This window comes from Pelodiscus sinensis, chromosome 24 (genome assembly GCF_052426305.1).
Source record: "Pelodiscus sinensis isolate ZL-2025 chromosome 24, ASM5242630v1, whole genome shotgun sequence".
In the NCBI taxonomy this organism is placed as follows: Eukaryota; Metazoa; Chordata; order Testudines; family Trionychidae; genus Pelodiscus; species Pelodiscus sinensis.
The window spans coordinates 5,878,984-5,896,180 of NC_143075.1; the positions used below are offsets into that span (position 1 = coordinate 5,878,984).

The 17,197-nt window shown below is 46.4% G+C and overlaps 1 protein-coding gene across 1 annotated transcript in view; it reads left to right on the top strand.

Moving 5' to 3' along the window:
• The window catches only part of TTC34 (tetratricopeptide repeat domain 34), a 65,781-nt gene that overhangs the window by 33,790 nt on the left and 14,794 nt on the right, over window positions 1-17,197 (top strand). Inside the window, exons 6-7 of the mRNA XM_025185467.3 lie at window positions 13,264-13,534; window positions 16,603-16,817. Coding sequence (XP_025041252.3) covers window positions 13,264-13,534; window positions 16,603-16,817 — 486 coding nt within the window. The remainder of the gene's footprint in view (window positions 1-13,263; window positions 13,535-16,602; window positions 16,818-17,197) is intronic.

The following is a 17,197-nucleotide window of genomic DNA, read 5'->3' on the forward strand; positions in this document are numbered from 1 at the left end:
TCAAATATGACTTTCTAAAACCTAGCTCCCATTCCTGTCCTGTCAGTGTTTGAGTATTCCCCCTCCCTAGTGTACAGCCTCACTTTGGGGTTGAGTTCAGTTTTGCAGTCAGAACAACAAAGGAGTAACAGTGGGCAGCTGTTTTCCCCTTAGCTCTGCATGTATGTGTGTCTATCTGTCTGTCTGCTTCTCTGTTTTGGCCCAGATATAATACCATTGATGCAAATTTTCCTTGAAAGGATATACTCTCAAGGCTGTGTCTAGACTGGCAAGTTTTTCTGCAAAATCAGCTGCTTTTGCAGAAAAACTTGCCAGCTGTCTACACTGGCCGCTTGAATTTCCGCAAAAGCACTGACTTCCTACTGTCTGAAATCAGTGCTTCTTGCAGAAATACTATGCTGCTCCCGTTCAGGCAAAAGTCCTTTTGTGCAAAGCTTTTGCGCAAAAGGGCCAGTGTAGACAGTTCAGATTTGTTTTGCGCAAAAAAGCCCCGATCGCGAAAATGGCGATCGGGGCTTTTTTGCGCAAAAGCGCGTCTAGATAGGCACGGACGCTTTTCCGCAAAAAGTGCTTTTGCGGAAAACCATCTGTGCCAATCTAGACGCTCTTTTCCGCAAATGCTTTTAATGGAAAACTTTTCCGTTAAAAGCGTTTGCGGAAAATCATGCCAGTCTAGACATAGCCTCAGGGAAGCCACCGTACTCTTATGTTGGGCATGTGCCAGCTAATGGAGACAAATTGCTCACACAATGCCACATATCTTTGTGATTCAGAGTTACAGAAAATCTATTCATTGTGTTTTGGGAGACAAATGAACTGCTTTTCTGAGTACGTATTAACAAAGAGAGAGACAAGTTCAAGATACAAACTATTCCAGTCCTTCTGCATCACAGTATTTCAACTGTCTGAGGCAACTCTACCATTATGATGTGTTAAGGACATTGCAGGGAGCCGAGAAGATGGGATACATTATAGGATCAGGACCACTTTCTGGAAAGATGGGATTTGATCAGTGTCTTACGCAGAGATGCTAATAGAATGAGATGACGGGTTGCTTGAAGCTGTATGATCTGTGATTTGTTCATTAAACTGATGAGAATAAACAAGTGAAAAACAGATACATGGACCAATAGCATCAATTTTCAACTAGACAGACCCTTCTGCTTTTTATCCAAAGCCTCCATATCGAGTCAAGGAGACCATGTCTACACTACAGAGAAGATCGAAGTTGCCGCAGTCGATCTTCCGGGGTTCGAATGAGCAGGTCTAGTGAAGACAAGGCAATTCAAACTGAGAGAGCGCTTCCCTCGATGCCTCTAGTCCTGCTTCTACGAGGAGTAAGAGAAGTCAAAGGGAGCGTGTGCTGCCGGCGATCTCCGCAAAGTGCACGGCACCAAAATTTGATTTAAGATACTTCAACTTAAGCTACGCAATTAATGCAGCTGGAGTTGTGTTTCGTAATTCAAACGTATCCCTAGGCTACGTCTACAATGCGGAGCTATTTTGGGATACCTCCAGTATCCTGAAAGAGCTATTCCACATCTTAAGAGCAAGCCTGCTATATCGAAATATAATGGGCTTGCCATTCTGACATCCCTGTAAACCTCATTGCATGAGGGTTAAAGGATGTTTCAGAATAGCACCTTATTTCAAAATTACCTCCAAATAAGCAATGCAATTTGTGAAGCTTATTTCAAGGTAAGGGTGCTATGTAGTCACACCCTGAGTGTAGACAAGGCCTAGACTGTCTCTTGTTTTGATTTTGTTTTATCGATTGAAAGAAAGATGCTTCATTTAGAAAAACTGGTCCTACTTCCACATGAATATTTTTAAACTGTTGATGGCTTATGATTCTATCTTTTTCTGTAAAAAATGTAAACAACATGTAAGAGGATTTTTGGACAAAGCACACTGACAAGAATGCTTCTTTGTTTTTAAAACAAGCATCTTTTTTAAAAAGGCAGTACAAATATTTTTTTAAATTACACATTCCCTTTGTATGCCTGCCACCCAAAAACTAGAGCACCCTCTTAGGGTCCCAGCACTGGAAAGTAAAACTGACTAGAATCATATAGCCAGTGTTTCTTACACTTTTTAAGACTGAGGAACACCAAACAATAATTTTTTTTATGAGGAACACCAAGGGATTTTTTGGTGAGAAAAAAAAAGGTCATGGGGGAAAAGGTGGCCATTTGAATTCTGTTGTTCCGGTGTGCCGTGGAACACAGTTTAAGAATCAGGGCTGGCTCACAATATTTTGGCTCCTGAGGCGGGGTGCTCAAATGATGCCCCCATATGCCCTTTTTTCTCCTGCCTGCCTGTTATGTCTCTTGTGCCCTCCTTCCTCCAGCACAGCACTCCCCCATCCCTGTGCATCTAGAGCACAGAGAATACATCTGCACCAGCAGCAGACACAATTTTTTACCCTCTGGGTCCTAGTGGCTCCTCCCCCCCCCCACACACACACACAGTCTGGCACCTGAGGCAGCCGCCTCAGTTCACTTCATGGTAAGGCCAGCCCTGTTAAGAAACACTGTTATGAACAAATATGAAATAGAAGGATGATTAATTTCATTGTGCAACAAGAGTGGCAGCAAACCAGCAGCCCTTTGATGAATATTGACTGACTCTTTAACGAAGCTTATTGCTTGTGATTCATATTCAGCAGCATCCTTCTCGGCTGACAAGTTAATGGAACTACATGTAGCAGTCGTTGCTGTCGCACTGGATGTCGAACGATCATTTCAGTTAGAGTCTGGCCATTTTTTAGGGTTAGTAATGTACGGTCCGATTGGTGAGAAATGGTAAAGTAATATCCTTGGCTTTCTTACTGAAGTAGTATCCCCGTTGCCCCAGCTAACGGGTTAGATTGAGCAACTGATGAATGCTTTGGGCAAGAGGCAGTGTACATCCACTGTAGGGAGGTTAAATTTAGATGAATCGGCTAATTGAGGCGTTGATGTCATTCACATCGATTAGTCGATAAGGGCGCCTCCACCTTTGAAGTAACAATGGCCCCAGGGCTGTTGCTACACTTCAAGGCGAAAGCGCTGTGGGGAACACGGGGCCAGCAGAGGACTCCAGTAGTGCCCGCTGGCCCCATGTTTCCCAGGGTGTTTCAAAGCAGCAGCACCGCATGGAGCCCAGGATCAGCGGGCGAATCCACAGCTGACTCTGGGCTCCACACGGCACTGCCGCTTTGAAGCACCCTTTCCTCTCCCCGCCTTCCTTGCTACCTCTTTCTGATTGAGTCAGCAGAGGGGAGCCAGGGCCAGATTCAGGCATGGGCTAGCCAGGCAGCTACCCGGGGTGCCAACCTATGGGGGCGCCTGATGGCAGCTGTAATGGGCACGCAGCACCCCTTATAGCTGCCATCAGGTGCCGCACGCCTGGCTCCCGGATCGCAGGCTGCAGCAGCTTCCAGCGGCCACCCTGCAGCAGCCGCCCAGGGCAGGGGCCACATTAACCCCCACAGCACCAGCCAGCAGTGCCCTTCTCCCCGCGGCTGCGGGGCCCTGCACAGCCAGGATCGGCCTGCCCTGGGTGGCCCCGGGCTGTGCGCCAATGGCGGTAGCCGGGCTGGGCCGGGCCGGGCATATACATCCTGCTGCCGCCAGCTCTGCGCACCCTCCCCCACACGCCGGACGGGGGCGGGGCCCGCATGCGCCCTCTCCCATGCGCCAGTGCGGCGGCGGGGCTGCTCATGCGCCCTCTCCCATGCGCCGGTGCAGGGGTGGGGCGGTGCATGTGCCCTCCTCCAACCCAGGGCGCAATTAACCTGTCTGCCCGGGGTGCCGGAATGGCTCATTCTGGCCCTGGGGGGAGCGACTAGTTGACTAGTGTGTCAACTAGCCAATAAGCATTTGCTTACCGGATAGTCAACTAGTCATTCACATCCCTAATCTGCAGCATCCCGGGAGGCGTGTTTGTGACTCACTCTCAGATCCTTCCCTGATGCTCTTTTTCTCCCAGGGAGAAATAATTTGCACTACCTTGCCAGTTCCATTGCTCGACACCTGGAGGCAAAGGAATTACCACTGCACCTACCTAGTCGACTAATCGCTTCCCCCCGCCTGCTGCCTTTGTCAGAAAGAGGCAGCAAGGAGGTGGGACAAGAGGAGAGGGCGCTTCAAAGCGGCAGCGCCGTGCGGAGCCCAGGCTCAGCTTGGGACTGTCCCAGTGATCCCAGGCTCCATGTGGCGCTGCTACTTTGAAATGCAGCAGGGAACATGGAGCCAGCAGAGACTGACTGACAGGATCTTGCACAAAAGGGTTTTTTTCTGACAAATGGCCCCATTTACACCGGGCTTTTTAATGGCAAAAACCTCTTCCGCAAAAAAGCATCGGAAGGGGATATGCAAATGAGAGTGTGAGATATGCTACTGAGCACTTCATTTGCATATCTTCTGCCATGAAAAAAGCCCCACAGTATAGACGTAACCTACACACCTGCCATCTCCCAGCACAGTGACAGTGCAAAGCAGCCCCACCTTTTTCCCCTCATCCCTATGGCCCAGCCAGGATATGGGGAGTGCTATCTAGGGAGGTCGGGGCCAGAGGTATTTTACTCCGACTTATTCTCCTGCATGGCTGTGATAAGGCCAGATTAGGTCCTAAGTATTTAGAAATCCTATCACAACCAACTCCAGCCCCATATGAAATAGGAATGATTCTTTGCATTCATAGAACATTACATTTCAGGTGCTCAAAGTGTTCCACAGAGGGTAATTAATCAGCCCTCACAAGTCCCTTCATGAAGCAGGACTGTATTTATCGTCCCTGTTTTACAGATGGAGACAGCAAGTCACACAGAAATTAGGTGATTTGCCCAAGGGTCACTAAGTAAGTCAGTGGCATAGTGGAGAAGCGGACCCTCCCCCCGTCAGAACTCATGACTTTCAGTCTCATGTTTAAACCACTCGTCACAGTCCCTTTCCCTGCAAACTGTGGCTCTACACAGATAGGAACCCAGCAATCTGAATTGCTGTTTGTTTGTTACTCTGAACATTCTTGTCCATGTAAAGGAAAGCCTGGGAAAAATAATAGAAATCAGCTGCCTAATCAGATCCTTTGCTGGATAAAAGCTCAGACCTGATGCAGCATGTTTGTACTGATTTTGTTAAGAGCTTGAGCCAAGGAAAAAGAAATAAAGATAAGAAAGTTTCAGAAACAAATCCCTGGACTTACTGGCTAGCTAGCAGCATGGCTTTGAATACTGCCTGTTCCAATTGTCCATGTGCTGTGTCTGCTTTTCCCCTTCAAGGTCTTTGGAAGGTCTGCTTTCAATTTCGGCAGGATGTTCCTCATGCAGATTCGGAGCATCTGAACAGCTCATTAAAAGCCAGCCTTTCCCCAAACGGTTGGCGTATAAAACAGCAAATGTGCATTTTTACTGCACCATCATCTCTCTCTCAGAACCCAATTTGAAAAAGTTCCCGTGTGGACTTCAGGGAAGCCAGGGGAACAAGTGGGTTTCATACCTAACTGAGACAAGAAATAGTATTGCAATGAGTCAAGCTCCAAGTCTATGTGCAGGGCTGGATAGTCAAAAGTCCACGCTTTAAGGCTCTGAGCCTGCAGCTGTTTCATAGAGAACAGCTTGCCCAGCATTACTGACCTGCCGAGACCAGTGCAAGCAGATTTAGCATCTGCTTGCAAAGCTTTGCGAAGTGACAGGCACAGAGGAAAACTTCAAAAGGCAAAAGTTACCTCTGTGCCGACGCTCCATGCAAGACCTCTGCACCACTTAATTAATTGAATTGATGGATAGGGCTGGTGCTGGTCCCTTATGGATGAACAAATTTCACCCAAATTCTATAAAATTCTCCCGGGCCCTGGGTGTGTCCCTTATGTGCGCATGCCAGATATGAACATACTGCGCAGAAATTATTCATGAAATTGTGCTAGAGAATATAAGGCAAGTGGCTAAGCTTGGCAAATAGCACTGTCCATTTCTACATCATTCCCAGCCTTCCTGCATTAATCACCACCGATATTGACAGGCACCATTTGGGTAGCAGCACTCGTAAGTACAACTATCCAGGAGATCGGGGATCTGGTTAAAGTTAGAGAGCTCCTGAGCACCACTTGTGGCAGGAATAATGCCGTCATGGCAGGCATCACAAGATGGCGCTAACACGTGATCTTCCAAGTTCTTATTCTAAGTGTGCGAGCAAGTGTTCAGTCTTGGGAAGACATGCTACGCCGCAGTCAGTTATTAATCAAGGTTCTGTAGAAAGAAGGAGAGGGAGCTGGGGCAGCAGCAGCTGAATTTGCAGTCTGCCTTAAATGCTGACCACTGGCAGATTCTGAGGAGGCAGAGCTTTTCCTTGGGGAACTGACCATTGATGATGGGCTGAGATCTCTGAAAAAAGGGACTGAGCTGCGTGCTATTTGGCCACTTCCATTCCAACACTGGTGTAAATCAAACAAGTGACACATGGACGATATCCCAACTTCACCTCACTGATTTCTGCTCTGCTGGCAAGCTGAACAGCTAGGCCTGCTCAGGAGGGGGATGATGCTGATGGCAGAAAAAGGGGCAACAGCAATCCTTTGCATTCCTGGAGCCCTTAGCAATCATTAAAGGTACATCTACACTGAGTGAAAAGACCCACAGCACTGCCACAGCTGGCCCGGATCAGCTGACTCAGGCTCACGGGGCTTCCGCTGCAGGGCTATAAGATTTTAGATGTTTGGACTCACGGTGCAGCCCAGGCTCCGGGACCCTATAAGGAAGGAGGATCTCAGGGCCTGAGCAGCTACACAGCAATTGGACAGTGCAGCCCAAGCATCTTGTACCCAACTCGCCTGACCTGAACTATGAGACTCAGAGCCATTGTTTTATTATTGCCGGGTAGACCGATATTACTAGTCTACCAAAAGGGGTAAACTGAGGCACAGGGCAACTAAATGACTTGATTACAGTGTTAGCTAGTGAGTGATGGCCAGCTATAAAACCCAAGTGTCTTGGTTCCCAAGTCCTCTGCACAAATCACCGAGCACAGTGGATGGAGCGGTACAGTAATGTCGTACTCTGGACATTCTCCGCACTGGGCTTAATGGAAGCAAGGTTATGTTTACAGACAGATTCCATGAACATTTTAAGGACAGCATAGAGAGGGTGAGAAGAAATACTTCCTCCTGGGTCCTACCCAAGAGACCATTATGAAGGTGATTAAAAAAAAAATCTTTATAAATGTTACACAGAATTGAAATAGACAAGGTTATTATTCATTGGCCTTTAAATGCAAAATATTCCACATCACAGGCCCCTAGGGGTGGCCAAACGATAGCCCCAGCGTTGCTGGCTTGCCTGCTTTTCGAGATAGCAGGCACATCACAATAAGCCAGAAGTTTTTGTTTTGCCCGTCAGACTGCATTTTGAATGGTTGATTGAAATGGAAGGCATTTGTGTCTTTGGTTTACAAACTAATTTAAAACGCTTTAATTAAATACCATTTTGGCTTTGGAAAAAGAATTTAAAGGCGCATAAAAGTCAACTCTAATGGGCTTATTTAATCTAATTAAACTTTTCAGACAGAATTTTTTGAACAGGCTGCATGGTGCAGGAGTAATCCATTGCCACTTACCAGAGGAATAAGTTCCTTGCTATTCATTCCAGTTGTCCATTACTCTGTCTGTCCTAGAAGGTGAGGAGAAGAGGTTGGAGTCAAACTGAGATTTGGGAGACTGAAAGGGCACGCTTACACTAGGAAGCTATTTTGAAATAACTAAAATAGATTTAATAACTCATGAAATAACAAAATCAAAATAGCATGTCCTCACTACTATAGGGAAGCCTCGAAATGAGTCCGAGACAGGCTCTGTTAATTTGGACGCACTACTTCGACTTAGAGTCCCAGGAAGCACTGGGAAGTAATTAGTTTGAATGACTCTGGGGAATAGTTATTTAAAAATAGTGGCATTGGAACGTCTACACTACTGGTATTTTGAAATAACTGTTTTGAAATTAGTGAGAAAAGTGAGAAAATTAGTGAGAAAACTCCTTGAGAAAAGCAGGGGTACAGATTTTTAAATAAGCGGCCCGTTATTTCGAAACAACGGGCTTGGTAGTGTGGACACTCCACTTAATTCAACCTGGGGGCAGTTATTGAGAAATAAACCCTAGTATAGACCAGGGCAGCGCGAGAGAAACTATCAGGACTGGAATCATCAGACACCGCATCTGACTCGCATGGTTATGCCATATTTCCTCCTCTCCCTGTCCACCTAAAGTGTGAGTGAGGTGAAGATCTTTAAAACTGGCAGGCTTTGCTGCCATTGTATCAGTGTGCTGATCCACTACATGGAAGATTAAAGGCACTTATTACATTCTTCAGGGGGAGCAAGTCTAATCAAATAAGAACTCACACCACAGAGCTGTCTGGAAACTCACATTGTCACCAATGCAGCATCCATCAAAGTCATCCCTCTAGTCGGCACTGCAGCTAGTGTGCAAACAAATTCTAAGTACTATCCTAATCCTAAAAGGATTTTATATTTTGGATCTCTCTAGTCCGGCACCCTCGGGACCTGACCGATGCTGAACCAGAGAATTTGCCAAACCACACGAGGTCAATATTGTCTAGCAGCATGACCAGCACTTCCCCTAAGCTCTTACTGGGCTCTTAGAAGACATTTAGGGGTAAGTTGGAACTAAATAACAGCACAGAACACTGAGCCAGGACTGAGGGCTGTAAACAAACTTTATGGGACTGCGGGAAACTTGGCCACACCCATGCTAAGTGGACATCTGGCTAAATAAAATCTTTCCGGGCCATGGATATTGCCGGACGAGAGTGCAGCCATCTCTGAGAGTCATCATGTTCCATTGAGTGAAGCCATGGACTTGGGGTCAGGAATGGAACTGGATGAAAATTTTCATCTGAAACCGTTTTTTAGTTAAAAAAAAATAGAAAGAAAGAAATACAGCTGTGGTGATACGAAAAGATTTTACTAATTTGTGTCACTTTCACCAAATTGTCCCCTCCCCCGGCCCAGATTCCAAAACAATCAAAATATTTCCCTTGGAAAAAGCAACAAGGAGTCCAGTGGCACCTTAAAGACTAACGACCTTATTATGGCATAAGCTTTCATAAATTGCAGCTCACATCATCAGATGTATGAAGGGAAAGAAAACGAAACAGTAGGGATGCAGAGATGAGAGTGTTACACCAGCTCTAATTCAAACTCTGGCTGTGGCTAAGAAAGTGAGAATACTTAAAGGGGAAAATTACTCATTGTAATTAAAGAGCCATTCCCAGCCCCAGACCCATTCTGATGATGTCAAATTTACATATCAATTCCAACTCAGCAGTTTCACACTGCAGCCAGTTTTTGAAGGGTTTATTTGTTTGTGATTTTTGTTTGTTTTGTTTTGCTTCGATTAAGGATGGCAATTTTCAATATTATTCCGAAATAACTATGCGAGTGTCTACACAGCTAGCCCATTATTTTGAAATAATTTCGAAATTATGGGCAGCTTACTTCGGTGTTTGCAAACCTCATTCCAAGAGGAATAACACTTCTTCTGAAATAGCTATTTCGGAATAGCAGTATTGTGGATGCTCCATTGCTGCTTCTGTTTTGAAATAGCTCCTCCCCCAGGCCATTCAAAGTATTTACTCCCCAGTGCTTCCTGGGGCTCTAAATTGAAGTAGCACGTCCACAGTAGGGGAGCCTGCCTTGGACTAATTTCCAGGCCACCCTGTAGTGTAGACGTGCTATTTCAAAATAAGAACATAAGAATATAAGAACATTTCTTCGAGAATAGCTTATTTTGAAATAATCATGCAGTGTAGACATAGCCTAAGTATGTGTCCAGGGAGGTTAAAATGTTCTCCCCACTGGATTTTGTACGTTACAATTCTTGATGTCTGATTTGTGTCACTGTATTCTGTTGCTCCGAGACAATATACATGGCTGAGGGGCATTGCTGGCACATGCTGGCATATATCACATTAGGAGAGGTGCAGGTGCACGAGCCTTTGATGGTACGGTTGGTGTGGTTAGGTTCTGTGATGGCGTCACTAGGGTAAATGTGTGGACAGAGTTGGCAATGGGATTTGTTGCAGGGATTGGTTCCCGGCTTAGTGTTTCTGTTGTGCGGTGTGTAGTTGGTGGTGAGTTTCAGGTTGAGGGGTCCCTCTGTAAGACAGGACTGGCTTGTCACCTGAGGTCTGTGACAGCAAGGCATCATCACTTAGGATAGGTTGCAGATCCTTGATGATGTGTTGGAGAGGTTTTAGTAGGTAGTGGCCAGTGGAATTCTCGTGCTCTCTTTGTTGGGTCTGTCCTGTAGTAGATGACTTCTAGGTATCTGCCTGGCTCTGTCAATCTGTTTCTTCACTTCCCCAGGTGCTTCCCAGCTGCTTGGTAGAGATTCTGTAGCTGTTTGTCTCTGTCTAAGGGTACGTCTATGCTGCATGCTTTTTTCAAAATAAACTATTCCGGAATAGTTATTCCAAAATAGCTTATTTTGAAATAGCACATCTGTACTGCATGGAAGCCCCAAAATTAGTCTGAGGCAAGCTTCCCTAATGTGGACGTGCTACCTCGATTTAGAGCCCTAGGAGGCATGGGGAGGAATAATTTACAATAGCCCTATTGAGGGGCTATTTCGAAATAGCAGCAGTGGAGCATCTACCCACGCCTTATTTCGAAATAGCTATTTTGGAATAGGCTTTACTCCTTGTGGAATGAGGTTTACAGATTTTGGAATTATGCCATCCTTTATTTCGAAATTATTTAAAAAATAACAGAATGGCTGTGTAGACACTCTCATTGTTATTTCGAAATAACACGAGTTATCTCGAAATAATGGTGCAGCGTAGACATACCCTAAGGGACTGGAGCAAATGCAGCTGTATCTGAGGACTTGGCTGTAGACTATGGATCATGTGATGTGATCTGGATGAAAGCTGGAAGCCTGTAGATAAGTATAGCGGTCAGTAGGTTTCCAGTATAGGGTGATGTTTATGTGACCATCATTTATTTGCACTGTAGTGTCCAGGAAGTTGGTCTCTTGGGTGGAGTGGTCCAGGCTGAGATTGATGGTGGGGTGGAAATTGTTGAATTCTTCAAGGGCCTCTGTCTCGTGGGTCCAGATTATGTAGATGTCATCAATGTACAACAAATAGAGGAGGGGCACTTGGGGCTGGGAGCTGAGGAAGTGTTGTTCTAAGTCGGACATAAAAATGTTAGCATCCTGCAGGGTCATGTGGGTATCCATAGCACTGCCACTGACTTGAAGGTGTAAATTATCCCCAAACCTGAAATGGTTGTGAGTGAGAACAACGTTGCAAAGCTCAGCCACCAGCTGGCATCATTGGGGATACAGTTCCTGAGGGCTTATAGTCCATATTTGTGTGGAACGTTGATGTGGAGAGCTTCTCCACCCATACCATCCAGGATGGTGTTTTCTGGAAGATCACCAATGGATTGTAGTTATCTCTGGAAGTCAGTGGTATCTCAAAGATAGCTAGGAGTGCTGGGATTGTAAGGCCTGAGGAGATGGGCTATATAGCTAGATAATCCTGCTGTAGGAGTGCCAGTCCCAGAGATGGTGGGACATCCAGGATTTCCAGGTTTATGGATCTTGGGTAGCAAATAGACTAACCCCAGTCAGGTCTCAGGAGGAGTATCTGTGAAAATTTCTTCCTATGCTTCTTCAGGAAGTTTCTTGTATAAATGGTATAGTTTGGTTTGGTACCCCGCCGTGGGATCAAAGGATAGTGGCCTGTGGCATGCAGAGTTGGAGAGTTGTCTAGCCACCTCCAGTTCGTCATCTGACCTCTTCATGATGACTCCAGCATCTCCTTTGTCAACCTCTTTGAGTGTAACGTCAGAGCTGTCCCAGATGGCGTTGTGTTCGGCACAGCTGAGGTTATGGGGCACAACTCCCTTTGGTTTGGGGTGGGGGGAGGTCATAATGACTTTTGTTGCAAAATTCCTTTCAAATGTATTTTCAAAAAATGGAAATATATATATATATATATATAACCAGACTCTAAATTAAATGTTGAATTTTGCATCAACTGAAATGTTCCCTTCAACCCAGAACGTTGGTTTTTGTTTTTTTAATCAGTCCTTTTGTTTATAGCACTACCTGAAACTTCCCATACCACCGTCTTTGGAACTGCAAATGAACCAACAAAATCCCCTATTCTCATCGCTGTACTCAAGAGATCCGGGTTCTATGCCTGGGCCTCCCACTCAGCTGCTGTCTGATTTTAGGCACATCACCTCTCCTTCCCCTCAACCACTCTGTCTCTCTTGTCTGTGTCGACTGTCAGCTTCTGGAAGCAGAGACCATTTTTTGCTGAATTTCTACAGCACCCAGCAAAACGGGAGGGGGGGGGACCACAATTTCAGCTGTGGCCTCTAAGTGCCAATATAACACAAATACAACTTTTTTTAAAGTGGGGACGGGGGAAGGGAGAAAACAGTAATGGTTCCCATTTATGGGAGCTGCGGACTTAAGCCTCCTTGCTGGCTTTGAAAATCAAAATTAGGGTTTTTAAAATGTGTTTAATTAAGAAATTGTGAAACTGCTGACAAATTCAGCGGATACATGGTTACACGCAGGGGCAGGTGGCTCCCACCTGCAACCCCCTGCTGCTGCCTCTGGATCCCACAGGGGTCAATTTAGCGGGTCTAGTGAAGTCCCACCAAATTGTCCACTGATGGTGCTCTCGTCGACTCCGGGACTCCACCCAATTGAGAGGCATAAGGGGAGTCGACAGGACAGTTTCTCCCATCGACCCCCCACAGTGGAGACACAGCAGCAACCCACTCCAAGGTACGTCGACTCCAGCGACGCTATTCAACAGGGCTGGAGTTGCGTACCTGAGTTCAACATTGACCCAAAGTCCGCTCTGCTAATGGCTCCAGTTAGGATGCAGCTTAGCAGAGATCACTAGTAAGAACGTCTATTCTTCCTATCTCTATTTTGCAAACATAGGGCTCTGGCTACGTCACTTATTCCCTTCTCAGGAATAACATTTTATGCTTCTCTCGCATCTTACACCTGAAGGTCTCAAAGCACATTACAAGCAGTAGATCGTCAAATCTGAAAACCCCTCTATGAAGTTAATAATAGTATGATACCAGTATTGCAACTGGGGAAACTGAGGCATGAGGCGGCTAAACAACTTGCCCAAGATCCCCCAGTGTGCCAGTGGCAGAGTTGGGAATAGACGTTTCCTAGAGGGAGAAAACAATTAAATTTATTATTATTATTATCTCTTGTGTTCCATGTAGGAGGCAGTGCAGGATTTGACTTCAGCCCTCAAAGAGGATACAGCCGTGGTAATCCCAGAGATCCTGTCGTTAAAGCAGGAAGCCCAATTGCTCATCACTCAGTGGCTGCTTGACCACTGCAGGGCTGTGTTAACTGAACTTGTTGCCCATAAGGACCATCCCAAGGAAGAGACACTCAAGGACCTCATTGTGATTGGTGGGTCTTTAATTAAAATGAACAGCCAGGAAGCAAGATGTCACATCTTATATGGTGACATTTTAATGGCAGATGGTAAGTTCCCTTCCTCGTGTACAGCAAATCTGTAAGACTTAGGGTATTGGTACCATGATGCTACATGCCTGGCATACCCTGAAAGTACTGGACAAACACAGTATGCAGGAATCACTTTGCCTACAATCTCAGAGGGGTAAGTGTGTTAGTTTAGGTTGGACATTAGGAAAAACATCCCAGTCGTCAGGGTGGTGAAGCACTGGAATAAATTGCCTATGGAGGTTGGGGGAACTCCATCACTGGAGATATTTAAGAGCAGGTTAGGGATGATCTAGATCAGGGGTCTCCAACCTTTTTAAGCCTGAGATCACTTTTTGAATTTAAGTGCAATCCAGGATCTACCTCAAACCCAAACACTCTTGCCCCGCCTCCTTCCTGCCCCTTCTCCAAGGCCCTTCCCCTGCCCACTCCATCCTCCCTCCCCAATCCTCACTCACTTTTGTAGGCTGGGGGCAGTGGTTTGGGATGCAGGAGGGACTCAGGACTAGGGATGGGGTTCGGAATGTGGGCTCCAGCTGGGCACCACTTACCACAGGTGGCTTCTGGGCCACCCCTACTCTGGCCCTGCACCACTCCCAAAAGCAGCCAGCAAACTCCCTCCATCCCTGTCTCTCTTTGCTCTGTGGAGATGTAATACAGGGTGGAGGGTGGAGATGTAGTACAGGGTGGAGGGACACTCTGGCATCAGCACCCCTCTTCCTCTTCTTCCTGTGTCCTGCACAGCAAACAGGAGACTCCAAGGGGCGAGGGGTACCTCCAAGGTAGAGGGCAGGAGCAGCACAGCAGTGCTTAGAGGGGCAGAGGAAGTGCTTGCATATGATAGCCTCCCGGCCAAACCAGTCAGGATCACCTGTCAAAGGCTCCAAGATCTACCAGTCGATCCCAATCTACTGGTTGGTGACCACTGATCTAGATGGTGCTTGGTCCTGCTGTGAGAGCAGGGAACTGGACTTGATGACCTCTCGAGGTCCCTTCCAGTTCTAGGATTCTAGGATTCTATGGTAAGTTCTCTTCCTCAGGTTATTTTGGGTATGTCTACACACAATTTTAATATCGGAAGAAGGAGGCAAACAGTGCTGCACATTTGCATACTTCCTCCGGATTTTTTTTCGGAAGACACTCTTCCGGTATTTACCTGCGTCTACCCATGGCTGAATTTCAAAATAAACCCCTATTTCAAAAGACCCCTGTAAACCTCATTGTAGGCGGAATAAGGGGTCATTTGAAATAGGGGTTTATTTCCAAATTCGGCCGCGTGTAGACACGGGTAAAAACCAGTAGCGTGTCTTCTGAAAAAAAACCAGAGGAAGTATGCAAATGTGCGGCACTATTTACATCCTTCTCCCAAAATAAAAATTGTGTGTAAACCTACCCTTTCACTATAAGACTTAAGGCACTGATACCATGATACTGTGCCTCATGGCATACCTAAAAAATGCTAGGGACACACTGTATGCAGGAATCACTTTGCCTACTATCCGAGGCTTGGTCTGAGGCATGGTCTATACCAGACCAAAATGCATAGCTGACATCGGTTTACCAGAAGCCGAGCTTTGGCAGCATCCACACAACAGGAAGCCAACAGGAACCAACACTCCCGGTAGATTCCCTTACTCCTCACAGAAAGAGTAGCAGACGCAAGCAGGGGCAGCTTCAGCGTTTGATCTATGGGTCTATACTCGACCCACTAAATCGAACACCAGAAGATCGACCTCCAGAGCATCGCTCTTCTGGTAAGTATAGACATGCCCTCGGAGGGTAGCTGTGTTAGCCCATATCTGCAAAAACAATGCATCTGATGAGGGGGGGGTTTACCCATGAAAACTGATGCCCAAATCAATTTGTTAGTCTTTAAGGGACCACAGGACTGCTCCTTGTTTTTGCCCACTGTAGGAATGTAGAGATTCGGAGGGTAGAAGTGTTACACAACAACACAATACCACAGGTTAGGAGAGATATTTCAGAATATTTCATTCTCTGGTGAATTTACGGAGGCAGAAGGTGATCAATGAAACTAGAATGGGACTGGGCATTGAAGCCACCCCTCGTCTCTTGGGAAAAGGCTGTGAGATCATCAGTTACGTTACATGGGCACAACCTCAGTTTTATCTCCTCCAAAAGAACTTTGGAATGGGACCAATGACTGTTATCGCCAGGCTCAGTCACCAGCAGTGCTAACTCAGAAGCCATCACCCAGCTACACTTCCCACAGGGCCCTTCTTCGGAGACCTCCCAGCTAACGACTGAACAGGCTCACTGGTATTCATTCTGAGGGAGCAGGGGGTTGGTAGCAGCTCTACGGCTGAGACAAGTTTTGCACTGAAAGCAGGGATTATGTAGCTACCAACTTGTGCCCCTGTGGTGCTCAACACTGAATATAGACGAGACATAGTCCCTTCTAGAGGATTTTACAGTCCCACAACAGAATGCCTTAGAGCTGGAATGGCCATATTGAGTCTCAGTGAACTGATTGAGAAAGTCGCTTTTTATACTAATGAAAACATAAAGGAAACATTTAGAAGACCCAGGACAATCAGGCGGGGTTACAGAGTCTCAGTAGTTGTGCCACAGTAACCAAATAACTTACCATAGGACTCCAAATGCTTAACCTAGATTGCTGTAGTCTGAAAATTGTAGCAGGTGAAAATCAATACAGTTTTCAAGTACCTAAAAGAGTTCTACAAGGAGGGAGAAAAATTGTTCTCCTTGGCCTCGGATAGGACAAGAAGCAATGGGCTCAAATTGCAGCAAGAGAGATTTAAATTGGACATTAGGAAAAGCTTCCTGCCTGTCAGGTGGTTAAACACTGGAATAAATTGCCTGGGGAGGTTGTGGGTTCTCCATCACTGGAGATATTTAAGAGCAGGTTGGATAGACACCTGTCAGGGATGCTATAGATGGTGCTTGATCCTGCCATGAGGGCAGTGAACTAGACTTGATGATCTCTTGAGCGCCTTTCCGGTGCCAGTATTCTATTATTCTATTATATAATTGCTGGAGGTTTCCGTGGTGTATCCTTCTGGATTTGGTATATGTTATTTACTCACTGTCACGGCATTTACCAACAGGGAGGTCTGAAGAGGCCCTTCGTCATCTCCAGAAGTCATTCGGCCAGGCTTCCGCTGACAGATCTGCCAGCGCGCGACTGGCTGTGCTGCAGCTGAGGAGGAGAAACATGCTGCCGACAGCTCACACCTTGAGCATTTTGGCTGAGAAAGACCCAGGGGAGCTGGGATTCCTCATGAACTTTTTAGACACCAAGCAACGACAGAACCTCTTTCAGGTACATCTCTCTTGGAAGCCGCCTCTGCACCCATAATACACAAATCAGCTGCCAGGCGGCCAGCTCATGCCATGGGGCTCAGTGGGGGAGAGACACATTTAGGCTCAACGTGATGGGTAACATATGAACATATTTGTTAATTAGCTCCGGGCCCCCTGGTTTGCAGCTCTCCAAGCTTGCAGTGGAGCGAGGAGCAAGAGGGGGCTAGATAAAGGTGGCACAAGTAGGTGCCTTCCTCTTTTTTCTTCTTAATTCAGCAAAGGGAGCATGAGTCTCAGTTTGACCCCAATCACTGGTTTTATTGTTGTATAAACAGTGACCCTGCTATCTCTGTCCTGAGTCACCAGCCCTACCCCTGGCACCATTCATGGGAATGTCTT